Here is a 17,633-nt window from a genome sequence, read left to right on the forward strand (position 1 = left end):
CTGATGTGCGGAGGAAGCGAGGTTGCGCGCAGCGAAGAACATGGCTGTCACCGCTTGGCTTCAAGAAAGCACCACTTACCGGAGGAATCATGGGCCCGACCGTGTCATCAATCATCCACCTTGTCTTGGCCCATAACCTTTCACAGAGGAGACAGGGGTTGGAGCCACCCTCGGTGTGGGTTGATAGGAGTTCTGTGGATTCCACCCTTTCGCCTTTTCTCGAATTGCATCCCCCCTTGAGCTTAACCAATGATGCCTTTGCGTGACTGGAGCCACGTACACTAAAGTCTGGGCCCTACAGGCTCTACCTTTTGCCCTCAGATGGACATGCCTGATACGGTGGTATGCACGTACATCGATCCATGGACCATATCTCTTCTTCGGAGGCCGAGCACACACTTCGTGCGCTCTCGCAAGTTGCCCAATCGAACCCAAAAACGAGCTGCAACCCTCCTTCTGCTCGACGGAGCGGGAGGTAGGGCCCGTCCGATTCGCCCGCGCTTGGCGCTGTTGAGTTACATGGCGTGTTTAGAGAAACTCCTTTCCCGCGAGGAGCCAAGGCTGGTGGCGATCAGCACTAGGGACGGCACGCAATCTGGCTAGATCGGCCGGCCCGCTGATGGATCCAACCCTGCTCAGCTCGCGATCGTTCGCGACTGATAAGGGATGCCAACATCCACGGAACAAGTCGGAACGCCCTGATGTTCGCTCGGTGGGTCGGACGAATCATGCAGAGTAACCGCGTAAGATTTCCTGCGTCAAGTGAATGGTTAAATCATGGGCAATCACGTCAGAGGTCCCCTGCCCCAGGTTTTTTACACACTCGCAATGTGAGTTCGTATCCGGTTCCCAAACTTCCCATCGAGTCGGTTTCGGTTATCGGTGTGAAGCACCGCGCACCGAGATTCGACCTGGAAAAGCATGAGTGGTAATTCACATCTCGCATGGCAGCTTGGTAGCTAATCTAGAAATGCAGCTAGACAAGGTTCCTTGTCGATTTGTGTGAGAGATTGGCTGAAATACCACGCAATCTTCGCTGATGGAGCAAGTGGACACGGACTCGGAGAACGCCGAGATTCTTTTGGTCGCTTTCGTTACAATTAACCTTAATTCTCCCCACTTAATGGAGTGAGGTTGAGCAAAAGCCCTCGGATTTGAGCCATGATCCTTTCTGTTATCTCCGGTTCTAATTTTTAGTTTTAAAAAATCTGGACTTCGCCCGTGTATAGCACCACCTTGCCACCGTACTTCTCCTTAGTCCCGGTCGTGACGAGGTTGAAGATGCCATTGACAGAATCTTCCTCCGTCGTGGGGGCCGCAGGGATACCCCAGAGGTTGGCGGCTGCGTTACCCATGTCGGTCTGCACCCAGCCAGGATCAATGACAAAGGTATTCAACCACTCGTCCTCGGCATTGAGCCTCACGCCGTACCAAGTGACGGCGGCCTTCGAGGGCCCATATGCCGCATTTGGGACAGGCGGTTGCCGTCTGCACATGGATCAGTTAGCGTCTGTCATGTTGTTCGGCAACACTGTACCAAGGGAACCACTCACCCGAGAGCGCCGGCGCCGGACCCTAGAATCGCGAAGACAGGTTTGCCGGAAGACTTCTCGAGTAGATCTCGGGTAGCCTGGTAGAGCTCCACAGGACCAAGGACGTTCACATGATAATGCTCCAGGAGGTCGCTGCGCTTCGCATCCTTCACAAGGGGATAAAGCTTGGCGATGCCGGCGTTGGCGACGACGACATCAAGGTGCGTAACCCCCTGTCCCCGGGCCTGTTCCAGAGCATCAAAGGCAGCCCCTTCAACGCCCGCGTCATACTTGACCACGATCAGCTTGCTACCATCGCCCTTGGGAAGGTCGGCGAGTGCTTGAGAGGTGGGGTGGCTTGGGTCCCTGTTCGCGGCGATCACGATCTGTGAAGGGGTTAGCGAAGGGCCGGAGACCGGCGGTGCTTGTGATTCCGCGGTGAGTGGGAATGATAAGCCTACGTGGTTTGGCACCGCCAGATATTTCTTAATTAGTCCAAGCCCGAGGCCACGGTTAGCGCCGGTAACGAGAATGGTGGTCGGAGCCATGGCACATGCGGCAAAGGAGGCGCTGCAAACGAGAAGGAGAAAAGATTAGGATGTAAATCCTTGGTTGGGTAGGATCGTGGTTGTGGTTCGGATTGGAATCCGACAAACTACCTTAGGTAACGAAAGCAGTGTGGCCGGTTTGAACGGGCTTCACAGCCGAAGTGTTATAAGCGAAGCGAGGGGATTCCCACAAGTTGGAGCTTGAGTCGATGACAAATCCGTTGCTCTCCCTTGCATTTGTCAGCTGCGAAACATGGCATTTTCCAACGCAACATGTGCGTGAACTCTTGCGTGCTATCAACAGGCCGCAGCCGAGGTGTGGGGGTGGCTTTGCCCGTTTAGCTGGTACATATGCAACCATGACAGTGCAGACGCACGTTGTTACACTACGACTTGAGCCTCCGTCGGGGAAATCCATACAATGCTGAGGCCGGCTTGGCGATAAACCTACACAGTCGCATTGGGGTGCGCCGCCAAAACTGTCCCGCCCCTTGATCGGTACCGTAGTATGCAGGTACTTCCTGTCCCTAAACTCTCAAAGGGGCGGAGCTTGCGGCGAAGCAGTCCGGAAGCGGGCGCACGAGTCAGAATCCATGACCTTGACATCGACCTTGACACGGTTATTCCGTGTCACCGAATTTACGTAGACTCCAGTCACATGCCCGACAATACAGGTCCAGGCCGAAGGCAAATGAACTGGAGTTGCTTGGACTCATTAGCCGCAGGACTTGCCGGAGGAATACGCAGCTCAGCGTGCATGAATGAGGGCTGACGCGAAACGGGGGGCGAGATACTTTAACACTGGACATCCCCGGATGTAAGCTTGCACCCCGCTAGAGGCGAAAACTCCGAACTGTCCCGGTTTCGACCTCGGCCAGATGACAGAGGGGCAGCTCGCGGCGGGCCGAAAAAAGACTAGCCGGGCCGACATTGCAGTCTGCTTTGGAGATAAGCCAGATAACGGCTAAGGATTCCATTTGTCTGTAGTAATGGTGTAATCTGGCCGAGAACGGAACGGAACTGTGCCTGACCGCCACCTAATAATTGGATTTTTCACTGCATTAGTATGCCTCGCCAAGCGTTTCCTGCATAGGTAATGACACGCCCAGTCATCATGCCTCTTCTTTTACATCCTAAAAGAACGACTTTGAGTAATGCAGCCCACTCGGAGGTCTCGATCTTAGCTTCTTTAAGAGTAAAGCAAAACGGGGGTCGCTCGCTTATCCTGCTGTGGCGTAAACGCGGGTGATCGGCAAAAAGCAGGCCCAGAGGTTGTTGCCATGGAGCAACAGATAGGTAGTTAAGAGTGAAATATCATGTCGAGGGGGACGCGAATTTGCAGGACGACCCGAGTACGATCCCGCCGTAACATTGGCTCCAACTAAACTAACCTTTTTACTTACGATTGGTTCTCGGCCATGTCAATCTCGCAAGTCTTGCTGCAGCTCCCGACCTTCGGGTCAACGAAGTACGACCTTCAAGAGCTGGCACGCAATGGCGCCTATCTCTTGGTTGCCTTTTTCGTCGTCCAGAGTGTGGTTGTAGGGATTTATCGATGTATGATTCTGATCCATTGCCATTGAAGGTCTTGGTCTCTCGTGCTGACTTGTTGGGTCTGTGATCAGTGTACCTATCACCACTTGCGCACATCCCAGGGCCGAAGCTTGCCGGTTAGATCCTCCGAACCAAATTATTCACACCGGAACTCGGTCGGCTAACCATTCTGAATATTTCTAGCGTTGACACACTGGTATGAGGGCTACTACGAGGTATGGCTAGGCGGCCAGTACTTCAAGCGGTTGGAGCAGCTGCACAAGCAATACGGACCGGTGGTTCGCATCAACCCTATTGAGGTTCACTACAATGACCCCGACTTCATCGACCAGGTTCTAGCGGGGCCCGGCCGTAAGACAAATCGGCATCCAAGCCTGGCCAGGAAGACGGGGACGCCTGCCTCCATGGTGACGACAGTGGACCATGATATCCACAGACAGCGCCGCGCCGCCGTATCCAACTTCTTCTCCAATGCCAGCATTCGGCAACTGGAGCCCATCATTCGTTCTACCATGAGCAAGCTTCTCGAGAGGTTGGAAGAGACAGCCAGGGCTGGCTCACCGCCGGTGCATATCCATCATGTGTTCAAAGCCTGCACAAGCGATGTGATCACGAAGTACGCGTTTGGAGATTGTTTCAATTTCATGGAACGGAATGACTTCGGCAAGCCCTACTTCAACGCCACGGATCTCTTCTTCGGCTTGAACCACATCATGATCTTTTTCCCCTGGTTTGCTGTCCTCATCCAGAACACCCCGGGTTGGTTTGTCAAGCTGCTGATGCCTGACCTCGCCGAGTTGGTGGACAAGAAATCGGTATGTTAGATACTCTGCTAAATTGGAAGGTTGATAAAACGCTGACAACACTGCAGTGGTGGCTGGACCGTGTCCACGAGATTCGTGCCTCGCCCAACCCGGAGCGCGTCAAGTCCACCATCTTTGACGGTATTCTCAACAGCAAGCTCCCTCCTGCGGACAAGACAGACGATCGGCTCGCCAGCGAAGCCCAGCTTGTCATCTTTGCGGGCGAGGGCACTACGGCTTTTACCCTCACGGCGGCCGTCTACGAGCTTTTGGCGAACCCGCCAGTGCTGGCAAAGCTGAAGGCCGAACTGGCCGTTGCGATCCCCGACCCGGAATCCATCCCGTCGTTTGCCGAGGTTGATGGGCTACCCTACTTCAATGCGATTGTCCAAGAGGTCATCCGGCTGCACCCGGGCGTTATGAACCGCCAGATGCGCGTCCCGGCAGACCAACCGGTCGTTTACCGGAGCAAGGAAGGCAAAGAATATGTCGTGCCAGCGGGGTTCCTCGTCAGCGTCAGCCCCCTGTGCATGCACATGAATCCCGAGGTTTTTGAGAACCCATATGAGTTCCAGCCTCAGAGGTGGATTGACAACCCGAAGCTGGCGAGAGCCTTTATCGGGTTCTCACGCGGCACTCGCAGCTGTCTCGGGTGAGGTTCTGCCCCTATCGCCGTCCAGATTTCTCCAAGTCAACTTGCTGACATGAACACAATAGAATGAATCTGGCGAGAAGGGAAATGGCCATTGTCTTGGCTACGATTTTCCGCCGCTATGACGTCTACCGCGGACAGTCGGGGCCTACGCTCGAGCTGTATGAAACGGAACGGGCCCGAGACGTTGATGCGAACATTGACATGATCATTCCCGTCCCGGCCAAGGGTAGCAAGGGTGTCCGTATTAGAGTCAGGAACTAGTGGGTCTGGTTACAACGGCAAGCGTTTCCCACGACTGGGCAGAGGATCTGGTGGATGAAGAGAGCCAGGCTGTTGGTTTGTGAAGCTCATCATGTCGTCAAAGTACCTTATCCTTCGTACCGAACGCCAACCGATGTCACCTTAGAACTCCCCTCCCCGTAGAAATGTGATCGCTGGCTGAACCGACCTTGAAAATTCCCAGGTTCCAAGACTACGAGCACGAGCGGACACAAAGGTTCAAGATTCTACTTTTGCCCACTAATATTCGCTTTTATTCAGACTTCACGCAATACCGCCAGCTAGTACATCCCGGAAAAAGTCTGCCGTGGCTTTAAACACCTCTTCTGAGCCCTTTCCGTTCAAGATGGACAGGTGCCCCTTGTCCTTGGCCAGATACAATCTCTTTGGCGTGCTCATCCTCTCAAACGCCGCTTGTTGCTCTGCGGGGCTGGAGATGTCATCAAGCTCCGGGATAATCATCATAACGGGGACGCCCTCGATCGTTTCCATGATTTCTTTCGGCCGAAATAGCGCCAGCTTGTGATACGTCTGCAGAGTGATCCGGTCCCGAAAACTTGGGTGGCCCCTCTCTACCGCCGCCTTCATCAAATTATGGGCCTCCACTCCGCCCGGCCCCCCGGCGCCGCCCATTCCAATGGGGTTGTCGCCGCGGGCGTTGAATGGTTGAAGGGAGAAAGGTTCGTTACCCTGAAGCTGGGACTGGCGATCCCGCATTAATTGGGCAAAGGCTCGCTCTCGTCGGTCCGGGCGGATGAAGCTAAGTAGAGGACACACCATGACCAGACCAAGGGGACGACGATCGACAGCCACCGTACAGGCATTGACAGCGGCGCCAAAGGACATGGCCCAGAGAAGAATGCGCCGAGGGTCGACGCTAGGGAGGTTTGCAGCGTACGAGATCACGTCTAAATTCCTCGGTAAGTGTTTTGATGAGGGGTGTTGGGCGGGGAGCTCACCTGAAACATCCTCAGCCATCTGATATGGACTGAGATAGTTGCGTGGCTGGCCATCGCTGGCACCGACGCTCCGAGAGTCGTACAGCAGCACATTGTAGCCCAGGGATTGAAAGTTTTCGGCTACTTCGGGTAGAGTCATCTCCTTGACGCAATTAAACTATTTTGAAGGTTGAAACAGTTAGATGCCGGCAAATAATCCCTAATCAGGTAATACGGGACGGGGGAGCGCACTCCATGGGTCATGACAACCGCTGGCGCTGGGCCGGTGACGGCGTAAAACCACCCACGGAGGGTGATGCCGTCGATGGTCTTACACTCAAAGGGCTTGTGTCGCTCGGCCATGGTGGATGGATGAGTGGGAATGTGCGTCACTGTGAGTTCTTCTAGTCGGCTTCCTCTGAGCCGGGCGTTCCCCGTGACAAGCTATCTTCAGGAATACGGTTTAAGTATCTGGGCCCCTGAGGTCGCATCATGCAAAGTAAGTTACATTCATCGGCCCCACATGCTCCATTTTTGAGGTAAAATGGCGAGGTTCGGGGGTGTGTAAGCAACAAGGTGACCCCGAAGGCGAGTCTCGGCATAACGAAAGATGGATTACCCATCCCTTGATAAGAAACCGAGGCATGACGGATGAGCAAGGTAAGGTAAGGTAAGGTAATCGTGCATACGGATTTCGGGATCGGGGAACCGGAACACACGGCGTGCAAGAGAAGGAGATAACTAGGGCAAGCAACAGTTACTCCCTCAGCTTACACTTCAGTATTAACTCGCACATTTCCCAGAGACCTCGGGGGCCTTTATTAGACCATCCCCACGCGCACCACAGACTCCTCCTTCTGTATCATTATCTGTGGCAAGCCAAAGCCACACCGAACTCACAACATGGTCAAACCACATCACCAACAAGAGCCCGTGGCGGTCGTGGGCTTGGCCTGCCGCCTCCCTGGTGGCAATGACTCGCCGGCCAAGCTTTGGGAGTTTCTCGAACGTGGTGGCGTAGCTCCCAACAATGTCCCCGAGTCCCGCTTCAAGTTTGAGACTCACTACGACGGCTCCCTCAAGCCAGGTACCATGCGGCCGCCTGGAGGCATGTTCCTCGACTATGTGGACCCTGCCGACTTCGACGCTTCCTTTTTCGAGATATCGGGCGGCGAGGCGCTCGCTATGGATCCGAACCAGCGGCAGATGTTAGAAGTGGTGTTTGAAGGTCTTGAGAACGCCGGGCTGACGTTGGAGCGCCTGAATGGGGCATCGGTTGCTTGCTTTGTGGGATCTTTTGCAACGGGTATGTATACGTCTTTTTTAACTGCTCAAGCCCCTTCTGCAGACAGGCACTGACAATAAACCAAAGACTATGGCGATATCCAGAACCGTGATCCGTTGGACCGCACTCCGAACCATGTCATCGGCATCGGGCGCGCCAGCATGGCCAACCGACTGAGCCACTTCCTCAACATCAAGGGACCAAGCGTAACACTCGACACCGCGTGCTCGAGCAGTATGGTCGGGTTGCATTTAGCCGTAAGGGCGCTCCATAATGGCGAGTCGGATGCTGCCATTGTTGCAACCAGCAATATCTACCTCAACCCGGAGCACGTTCAAGATGTTGGAAGTTTGGGCCAAGCTCACTCCCCTACTGGGCTGTGCCACACGTTTGATGCCTCAGCGGATGGCTATATAAAATCCGAGGCGGTGAGCGCCGTCATCATCAAGCGCCTCAGTGATGCCATTAGGGATCGGGATCCTATCCGTGCTGTCATCAGGGGCACAGCTTCCACCAGGTATGTCAAGAACGTCGCTTGGCGCTTTTACCCTCATGTTATTGGCATTTCCATAGTGAGAATACTGCTAAACATTTCCTTACTTTAGCAATGGGCGAACGAATGGCATTGCCAGCCCGAGTTCCGAGGCGCAAGCGGCCGCTATCAGACAAGCCTATGCCAGCGCAGGCATTTCCAATTTCAACGATACGGCCTATCTCGAGTGCCATGGCACGGGTACTCCGGCCGGAGATCCTACAGAAGTGAATGGGGCAGGCCTCGTGTTCGCACCGACACGCCCGGCAGACAAACCATTGATTATTGGATCGGTGAGTTTTTAATAATGTTTTCAATCGCATCCAGTGGAGAATCACCCGATTCCGGTTGGTTCTGCAACTTCCCAGTGTCGCTAACTGGGCAAAGATCAAAAGCAATCTGGGACACTCGGAGCCCGCCGCTGGCAGCTCTGGTGTGATTAAGGCGGTCCTTACCCTCGAGAAGGGTGTTATCCCCGGGACACCTTCTTTCGTCAACCCAAACCCGAAGAGTACGTGCTAGAGGCGCAAAAGCCCCGGTAATCCTAGCAAGGCTAACATGAACTTAGTTGACTTCGCCCGGAACCGTGTCCTTGCCTCCCGCACTTCCCTTCCCTGGCCGTCACCCGTTGGTAGCATTCGCCGCGCGAGTGTCAACTCATTCGGTTATGGAGGCTCCAACGCGCACGCCATTCTCGAGCAGGCGCCTCTTGACCACGAACCTACCCATGTATCGTCTTACCTTTCCGCTGACGACTTTTCTTTTGACGATATTCCGGACGACGCCTCCGCCCGCCCGCACACACTCGTACTCTCTGCCAATGATGCTGCCTCGCTGAAAGCCAATATCGCTGCACTCTGCAAACATCTCATCAATCCCGGCGTGCGAGTCAACTTGCCTGACCTGGCTTATACGCTGTCGGAACGGCGCTCCCGGTTCTGGCACCGTGCCTTTGTTACGACTAGCACGACGGAGGTCCAGGCGAGCGACTTCACTGTGAGCAAGAGGAGCCCCAACATCCCTCGCGTGGGGTTTGTTTTCACCGGCCAAGGCGCTCAGTGGCCGCAAATGGGCCGGGAGCTTGCTGAGTACTTTCCGCTGGCTCGGGAGGTGTTCGACGAACTGGATTTGGTTTTGAAGGGGCTGCCAGAGCCGCCGGAGTGGAATTTGGTTGAGGAACTAACACAGGAGCGGACGGCCGAGCATTTGAGGCAGCCCGAGTTCAGTCAGCCGCTAGTCACAGCTCTCCAGCTTGCCATCCTCGCAGTGCTTGAGAGTTGGGGAGTGAAGGGCGAGGCGGTGGTCGGGCATTCATCTGGAGAAATTGCAGCTGCGTACGCGGCCGGCTTCCTAACACGAGCTGATGCCATCAAAGCCGCGTTTTACAGGGGACGTGCAGCCGTCAACAAGAAGGAGGATGCTGAGCGCGACGTGGGCATGCTCGCCGTGGGTCTGGGCGTTGACGCTGCGACTGAGTTCCTGCAGAAGTATGCTGGCGACGCATGGATCGCCTGTTTCAACAGCCCGAACAGCCTGACCATTTCAGGCAGAGTCAAGGCCCTGGAGGCATTGGCTGGTGAGATCAAAGCAGCGGGTCACTTTGCACGACTACTTCAGGTTGACCTGGCGTACCACTCCGAGCTGATGGGCGTCATTGGAGACGAGTACGAAGCGCTTCTCTTCGCCGACAAAGATTTCACCTCAGCAACCGATCCGTCCGCTGGCGTTGCCATGTTTTCCTCCGTCACAGGGGCAAAGAAAGCTGAACCGGCCGATGCCCTTTACTGGAAGGCGAACATGGTATCGCCAGTTCGCTTCAGCGAGGCGCTCACAGCCATGGTTTCGGATTCGCAGAAGCCGGATATCCTGATTGAGATTGGGCCCTCTGGGGCGTTGGCTGGCCCGGTGTCGCAAGTCCTCAAGTCGGTCCCTGCCGCAGCCGACATTACCTATTTCCCCTCATGGTCCCGCGGCGCCAACGCATCAAAGGCTCTATTCAACGTGGCCGGGCGTCTTTCCAACACCGGCTACAACATCAATTTCGGGATTGTGAACCAGTACGACGAGAAGGTTCGGGTCATCACGGATCTCCCCAACTATTCTTGGAACCACTCCATCAAGTATTGGTTCGAGCCGCAGGCGAGCCTTGACTGGCGTTTCAAGCCCTTTGTCACCCACGACCTCATCGGTAGCAAGGTGCTCAGCAGCCCATGGCAGGCGCCTACCTGGCGCAGACGCCTGGATTTGGCGGACGTCCCCTGGTTAAGGGACCATGCCATGGGATCCGACGTGTTAATGCCTGCCGCCGGGTACGTTGCTATGGCTCTGGAGGCCATGTACCAAATGCACTGCTCCTTGAACCCAGACATTGGCTCTGTCCTACCTTCGGAGCTGGCATACCGTTTCCGCAACGTCCGCTTCGATCGGGCCTTTGTTCTTGAGGAGGGGAAACCCATCCCTGTCGTTCTATCGCTATCGCCCGCTTCAGGTGGCGCAGGCTGGCATGAATTCCGCATCATGACAGAGGTAGAAGGCACCGTCCGCCAGCACTGTCGAGGAACGGTCCGGGTGCAGGACCCCGTTGACGAGCCTTTGACGGGCGCTGACCTCGCGCCGCTCAGAAACCCCACCTCGGCGAAGTTGTGGTACAAGGCCCAAAATGAGATCGGCATGGGCTTTGGGCCAGCGTTCCAAAAGGTGCTGAGCATTGAGGCCACCAGCGGACAGCATACCAGCCGCGCCCGCTTGTCCCTTGAGCCGCCCAAGTCGAAGTGGGACCCGCAGTCCTACTATCCCGTCCACCCTGCCGTCCTTGATGGTTGCCTTCAAAGCGTCACTCCGGCCCTCGTGGCCGGCGAGAGGAGCAGAATCCAGGACATTACAGTCCCATCCGTCTTGGATGATATCATAATCAACAGGGTGCCAAAGGTCCTCCAGGAAGGATTGTCCTTGGCTGAATCCGTGTTCACCGAGCGTGGTCGGAAAGATCAGCTAAAGAGCTACTACGCCAACGTCAACGTCTATGACCCCGAGACCGGCGCGCTCTTCGTTCGGGTGCGGGGCATGCATGTCACCAAGCTGGACGGGGGCCCGAAAGCAGATCCTCACACTTTCCACCGTGTGTCCTGGAAGCCCGACGTGTCTTTGCTGACGGAGGACCAGTTGGTTTACCTGACGCCCGATGAAACTGGACGCACTAAAGTCGACGCCATCATTGACTTGGTAGCGCACAAGAACCCCACTCTCAACGTCTTGGAAGTCAGCTTGAACGGGGACAACACGTCAAGCCTCTGGTTTGATGGCCCGGATCCGTCCGCTCGAGCGGCTTATTCGGGATATCATTATGTTTCAACGGACGCGCAGGCTCTGGTCACCGTGCAGACGCAATACGAGGCCCGGCCCAAGACATCCTTTACCGTCGCCAACCCCATCAAGGAAGCACTGGGACTTCCGGTCAAGACCGTTTACGACCTCGCCATTGTCAGGGCTCCAAAGAACAGCACCAGTGTGGCCGTCGAGGACGTCATGACAAATCTACAACCTCTCCTAGCGCCCAACGCATTTGCCTTATTCATCGCTACGTCTGCTACTCTGCCCATTGCAGGGGCATCCCTTGCTGTATCGTTGCCAGAGGGCGGATTTGCAACGCCACTGGAGCGGGACGACCTCAATATTTCCAGCGTTCCAGACTCCGAAGTCCCCAGCACACCAGAGGAGTCCTCGGGCAACACCTCTGATACCTCGGCAAGCCTGGATTCCGAGCCGCTCAAGTCTTTCCAGCCGAGCCAGACCTGGTCTCGTCAGACACTCCGTCGCGTCGGGGGACGTCATTTTTCCTCCTTTATTGAAGTCGATTCCCCCATCGATGGTGGTACTTTGACCTTCCTTGCCCGGCCTACTCCGGAACCTGCTGCCGATTCCGAGCCATGGACTCTACTCCTCGTTTCGGCTACCTCCCGCCCGAGCCAGTCCCTGCTGTCCCCAACCCTCCAGGCAACTCTTGAGCGACTCGGCTGGCGCATTAAAACTAGCAGCACCTCCCAGTTTGACCCTTCCATCAAGCACCCCAAGACGGTGACCCTGGTACTCGATGAACTCTTCAAACCGGCGCTCACCCAGATCACCGAGCCGCAGTGGGACGCACTCAAGTCTCTCGTCAGCTCGGGTACGCCGCTACTCTGGGTCACCACCGGCTCGCAGCACACCCAAGTCAGCAAGCCCGACCGCGCCCTCGTCCACGGGCTGTTTCGCGTCATCCGCCGCGAGGACCCAACTGCCAAGTTAACCGTGCTCGACGTTCAGAGCGCCACTAGCCCTGCGACCGTCCATGCCATCTCCTCCGTACTGGCTCTATTCAAGAACGGTGGGGAAGATGCTCTGGTGGAGACCGAATATGCGGAGCGGGATGGGGTGCTCTTTGCCCAACGTGTCCTGCCGGACCAAGGAGTGAACGGCTTTAGGAAGGCCGAGGCAGAGGGCGCAGAGGCTGTTGTCAAGGGCTTCCACGAAAGCGAAGTCCTCGTCCGCATGCATGCTGAGCGGGTTGGAACCATGGATATGGGATGGTACGAGGAGGAGAGCGTCGAGGCTGAGTTGGAAGAGGGCACGGTTGAGGTGGAGGTCAAGACCGTGGGCGTCAACTTTAAGGTGCTTAACTCCCTTTCCTTTCCCATGTTTCTATCATGTTACTTGCCCTTGAGTGCTAACCCAGAGCGCGGTAGGATGTGGCTACCACGATGGGAATTGTGCCTGAGAATGAGCACACGCTGGGTTGCGAATGCGCCGGTACTGTGAGGCGACTAGCACTTGGTGTGACCAAGTTCAAGGTCGGAGACCGGGTCGCCGTCATGAGCAAGGGAACCTATGCGAACAGGGTGAGGGTCCCGGCGGGCAGAGCCCAGGCGATCCCCGACTGGCTCAGTTTCGAAGATGCCGCTACAATCCCCTTGGTGTACATGACGGCACTGTACTCCTTGTTCTGGTTAGGGAATTTGAGAGAGGGACAGGTGAGCTCTTCTAACCCATTCAGACCATGAACGCCACCCCCTGACCAGCCTGTAGTCCGTGTTGATCCACTCCGCCGCCGGGGGTGTTGGCATAGCCGCGATCCAGCTTGCAAAGTACAAGAAGGCCGAGGTAAGATTGCTTTACGGCATCTTCGTCCTCAGTCCTAACTTTGGACGCGCCATTGACTTGTAGCAGATCTTCGTCACCGTTGGTACCGACGAAAAGCGCAACTTCCTCAGCAGAACCTTCGGTATCCCCGCGAGCCACATGTTCTCATCCCGCGACACCAAGTTTGCCGAGCAGATCCTCCGCGCCACCTCTGGCAGGGGCGTTGACATCATTCTGAACTCTCTTATCGGGGAGTTGCTCGACGCGTCATGGAGAATCTGTGCCGACGGCGGGACCATGGTGGAAATTGGAAAACGCGACATCGTTGATCGCAACTCTCTTTCCATGGAGCCCTTTGACAGAAATTGTTCGTTCCGGGCCATTGACCTGTCGTACACCAAACACTTTACCCCGCAGGTGTCAGCCAGGTTTGTCCTGTCCATCGTAGATGGCTACCTGACCAACATTGCTAACGGGTTACAGGCTTCTGGAGGAGGTGTTTACATTGGTCGAGCAGCGCCACATTGGGCCTATCCACCCCATCACAACCTACAATTTTGACCAAGTTTCCGCGGCGTTGGCATACATCCGCCGTGGCCAGCACATTGGCAAGATTGTCGTTACTGACGGGGGTGAGCCTGACATTCAGCTACCCATCAAGCCAGCACTGCGCCAGCTCTTACTCCGCCCCGACGTGTCATATCTCATTGTGGGCGGCCTGAAGGGCCTCTGTGGCAGCCTGGCCATCCACATGGCACACCATGGAGCTCGTCATATCATTGCGTGCAGCAGAAGCGGAATTGATGACCCGGCATCCGCAAGAGTAGTGTACAACTGCCGCGCTCTAGGATGTGAGGTTACCGAGGCACGTGGTGATGTGGCGGACGGCGAGTTTGTGCGCAGCGTGTTCAAGTCGGCTAGGCCGAGGATCGGTGGTGTGATCCAGGGAGCCATGGTGTTGAGGGTACGAATAACCGCCCCCCCCTTCCTTCGGTATCGAAAGCAAGCGGGCTAACAATCTTAGGACACACCGTATGAAACCATGAGCGTCCACGACTACCATGCCGCTATCACCGCCAAGGTCACTGGCACCTGGAATATCCACAACGCTTCGCAAGACCTCACTGCTCAGCAACAAGCGCTTGACTTCTTTACCATGCTCTCCTCGGTATCCGGTGTTATTGGTAACAAGGGCCAAGCAAACTACTCGGCGGCCAACACTTTCCTGGACGCCTTCGCTAGCTATCGGCAGGCGCTCGGCCTCGCCGCCAACACAGTTGATCTCGGCGCCATTCAAGATGTTGGCGTCATCGCTGAAACCGGTTCCAGTCTGGAGTCGCGTTTCGACACACGGCAGTGGACACCCATCAACGAAACGGTGCTCCGCAACATCTTGACCTATTCCATTCTGCAGCAAGATAGGCGGCACCAAATCAACGCGTCCAGCTCCGCCCAGCTCATTACGGGTATCGCATACCCCCTGCAGGCGTCATCGTCCGACCTGGCAGACGACCTGCGCTTCCGGTACCTTTTTGGCGGTGACGTCGACTCCGCTGATGCGGACGCCAGCAGTGGTGGAGCAAAGGATGAAGCGGATGCTGCCGCCCGCGCATTCCGTATGATGGTGGGTGCCGGCGCCGACACGTTGGCGCTTACTAAGGCCGCCGTCTCGCTGCTTTCCGCCCAGGTCACCAAGGTTCTGAGGCTGGAGACTGAGATCGAGCCTGGAAAGCCCCTGGCATCCTACGGGTTGGATTCGCTGTCGGCTGTGGAAATCAGGGGTTGGGGGAGGGCCAAGCTGGGAGCGGAGCTGAGCACCTTGGATATCACGAACGCCAGCTCTATCTTTGCCCTAGGTGAAAAGATTGTTGCCAAAGTGACGGCAACTCCGGCTTGATAGTTGTAGGGAAGGGACTTGTGCAAGTGTGGATTCAGTTTGGAGTCGTATTTGTACTTGGCGTCATTTATTTCCGTTCTTTTTCGTCGATTACTGTGTTGAGGTCATGTCAAAATTCCATTCAACAATTCTGAGCAAATAATTACAAGAAGTTCAAACGCAACGGGGAGTTGATTTGGGGCGCCATTATCATGAACAATTGGAAGGAAACGCCGTCTCCTCCAGCCACAAAACTTGCGTAATGGCTGCGGGAGCGACGGGTCTGTGACAACTGGAATTACATATTGTATAAAGTTCAGCAACTGCTTATCTAGTTAGTCCATGTTCGTCCTCTTTCATCAAAAGGGGGGTTTTTAAGCTGCTTTATTTGGCTTGCACGCTGTATCCCGCCTACCTCCCTAATTCGACCGGAAATATGGCGTTTGTATGATGACTGTTTGAGACCAACGTGTTTACCTAGGTAGGTAGGTACATGTACCTTATGAAGCGGGGTTTGGCCTCCGAGCAAATCCGCTCGCATACACAGAAGTTTCAGCGGGCTACCTACCTACCTAAGGTAGCTGTGCCGAGATTGTTTTGTTACAGAGAGGAGATGGCTCGGATGGCAATCTTCATAGCCACAAACACATATCTACAACTATGGTACCCATCCGTTAACACGCGGACGGCGGTGGTGACGGCGACACCTGGTCATTGGTCTCGGAATCTATAATGGCCAATATATCTTGCCACGAGCACAGAATTCACTCTGCAAGGACGCCGGCACTCGGCAGTACAGGTAGTATAGAGGAGAAGCCTGTCACTATGCGTCCGCACCCGGCGAGTTGCGCGCAGGATCCTCCATCAGCGCAAGTCCTAGGACGAAGAAAACAAAATTTACGAAAGTACGTCGCGAATCTTTTACATCAACTACAGTAGGGCCGATGGCACAGGTTCGGCCACCAAGTGTCTGGCGTTACATTTCATAACGGCCGCGTGCACAGCCAAGCGTCGTAGCAGAAAGCAGTCGCATTTAGGCCACGTATATATTATTATTCCTACACCGCTATGCCCTTGGGCTCGCCGGTCCAACTATCTAGCTAGTTGTACAGGAAAACCGTCCTGGTTTCCCAGTCGGATTAAAAACCTGTACCGATGTTACCTTGGCCCGTCTCTTCAGAATTCGTCGTGCTACGGTTGAAGGGAGCCTACCCAGCTCCCTGCATTCCGACATCCTGACCGTCCGCCTCCAAGGTATCCGCGGCCTCTGGAGTCGTAACCCCTAGGCCTCCAACACCGTCTCCTCGGTCTCCGGTCGGGTCCGTATCGACCTTCCTCGCAAAGGTCAGCTTTCCTTGCCTCGAACTCCTTGCAGCCTCCTCCTGGGCTATGAGAAAGCCGGGGGGTCGGCCCCGTGGTCTCTTCCTTTTTCCGGCTTCTTGGAAGCCATCGTCGGCCTCCTCTAGGGTGGACGCACCCCGGAATGTGACGCTCCGCATCCTCGGTAGTAGTCTCTCTTGCTGCTGTTGTGTTTGTTGCTGCAAAGCAAGCTCAAAGGTTCGAGGCCGGAAATGGTATGCCTCCCTCGCCGCACCCCGGGCCTTCACTGCTTCCGGGCACCACCGTACCCAGGCCGGGTGCTTCCCTGAGCAGCACGGACAAAAGTATGGAATCTCGTTGCCGTGGGTTGGGCATTGGGCTTCCCCCGCCCTCCCGCCTCCCCCATGGGCCGCTGTGCCGCAGCGCGGGCACAGCGCAGACTTCTTGCAGAACCGTTGGGTGTGACCCCATTTCCAGCACCTATAGCACTGGGTAGCCTGCAGCGCAGACCAGTACGGCTCGCAGTTGAGCATCTGGGCCCGCCAAACCACTCCCTCCTCGCAGGCCCTTTTCGATTCTTCCTGACTGGTCATAGTAACCAGTGCCGTCGCTCTCGTGACTCCCTCGATCGTTGGAATTCGGAACTTGACTCGTTCCACCGACTGCAGCCCCAGCTGCTTGCCGAGTGCCGCTTCTGTGACGTCCCTCAAGTCTCTCTTCAACATCCCTTTCACCAAAACCGCAAATGTCCGCTTTGCCTCTTTCGCCACCTCTCCAAACGCCGTTCTGATCCATCCTCCGTTCTTCGCGTGCCATTCTTTCGCTTCCGCATCTTGAAAAGTGACGATAACATCCCCGCTAGGGAGCTTGCGTGCTGCCACTGCTCCCTTCCTCTCGGAAACCCCGTTGACCGCCTGGACGATCTCTTGTGGAGACCTCCGGGTCAGCGACGGCTCTATAGATCCCCTCACCAGTATTTCCTTGTTGAGCCGCCCCGGTATGATCTTCTTCGGGAGCTCCCCTTCCCCAGCCACCACTGCAGCCCACGACCGGGCTACCGTTGTTTCTGGTGCAGCAGCTTGCTTCTTTCTCTGATCCTGCAGTTCCCTGCGGGCCTCTTGCAACTCCTTCTGGACCTCCTGCATCTCCTTCCGGACTTCCTGCATCTGTTTTCTCACTTCCTCCATGGCCCTCCC

At 55.8% G+C, this 17,633-nt stretch overlaps 4 protein-coding genes across 4 annotated transcripts; 2 read left to right on the forward strand and 2 right to left on the reverse strand.

Moving 5' to 3' along the window:
• Positions 1 to 1,062: 1,062 nt before the first annotated feature.
• Positions 1,063 to 2,387, reverse strand: F5144DRAFT_329224 (uncharacterized protein). Its single transcript, XM_066784124.1, has 4 exons — positions 2,192 to 2,387; positions 1,994 to 2,102; positions 1,554 to 1,918; positions 1,063 to 1,488 (listed from the first exon to the last, which is right to left on the reverse strand). Exons 2-4 carry the CDS (start codon positions 2,078 to 2,080, stop codon positions 1,200 to 1,202), a joined length of 741 nt encoding a protein of 246 aa, XP_066642325.1. The 5' UTR covers positions 2,081 to 2,102; positions 2,192 to 2,387; the 3' UTR covers positions 1,063 to 1,199.
• A 1,323-nt stretch (positions 2,388 to 3,710) lies between these two features.
• Positions 3,711 to 5,353, forward strand: F5144DRAFT_494491 (cytochrome P450; the record flags this gene model as incomplete). The annotated part of the gene is made up of 4 exons (XM_066786034.1): positions 3,711 to 3,750; positions 3,818 to 4,449; positions 4,506 to 5,089; positions 5,155 to 5,353. Coding segments are annotated over 4 exons (1,455 nt in total), but the record flags the coding sequence as incomplete, so codon positions are not given.
• A 282-nt stretch (positions 5,354 to 5,635) lies between these two features.
• On the reverse strand, positions 5,636 to 6,753 carry F5144DRAFT_614484 (Alpha/Beta hydrolase protein; the record flags this gene model as incomplete). The annotated part of the gene is made up of 3 exons (XM_066791771.1): positions 6,562 to 6,753; positions 6,331 to 6,487; positions 5,636 to 6,279 (listed from the first exon to the last, which is right to left on the reverse strand). Exons 1-3 carry the CDS (start codon positions 6,670 to 6,672, stop codon positions 5,636 to 5,638), a joined length of 912 nt encoding a protein of 303 aa, XP_066642327.1. The 5' UTR covers positions 6,673 to 6,753.
• Positions 6,754 to 7,212: 459 nt separating this feature from the next.
• Positions 7,213 to 15,259, forward strand: F5144DRAFT_537783 (uncharacterized protein; the record flags this gene model as incomplete). The annotated part of the gene is made up of 10 exons (XM_066787082.1): positions 7,213 to 7,615; positions 7,682 to 8,111; positions 8,200 to 8,419; positions 8,514 to 8,637; positions 8,695 to 12,773; positions 12,848 to 13,132; positions 13,188 to 13,262; positions 13,329 to 13,669; positions 13,725 to 14,205; positions 14,266 to 15,259. 10 exons carry the CDS (start codon positions 7,213 to 7,215, stop codon positions 15,136 to 15,138), a joined length of 7,311 nt encoding a protein of 2,436 aa, XP_066642328.1. The 3' UTR covers positions 15,139 to 15,259.
• Between the last annotated feature and the right edge of the window lie 2,374 nt (positions 15,260 to 17,633).

Source organism: Chaetomium tenue (genome assembly GCF_020726465.1).
Source record: "Chaetomium tenue strain MPI-SDFR-AT-0079 chromosome Unknown F5144scaffold_5, whole genome shotgun sequence".
NCBI lineage: Eukaryota > Fungi > Ascomycota > Sordariomycetes > Sordariales > Chaetomiaceae > Chaetomium > Chaetomium tenue.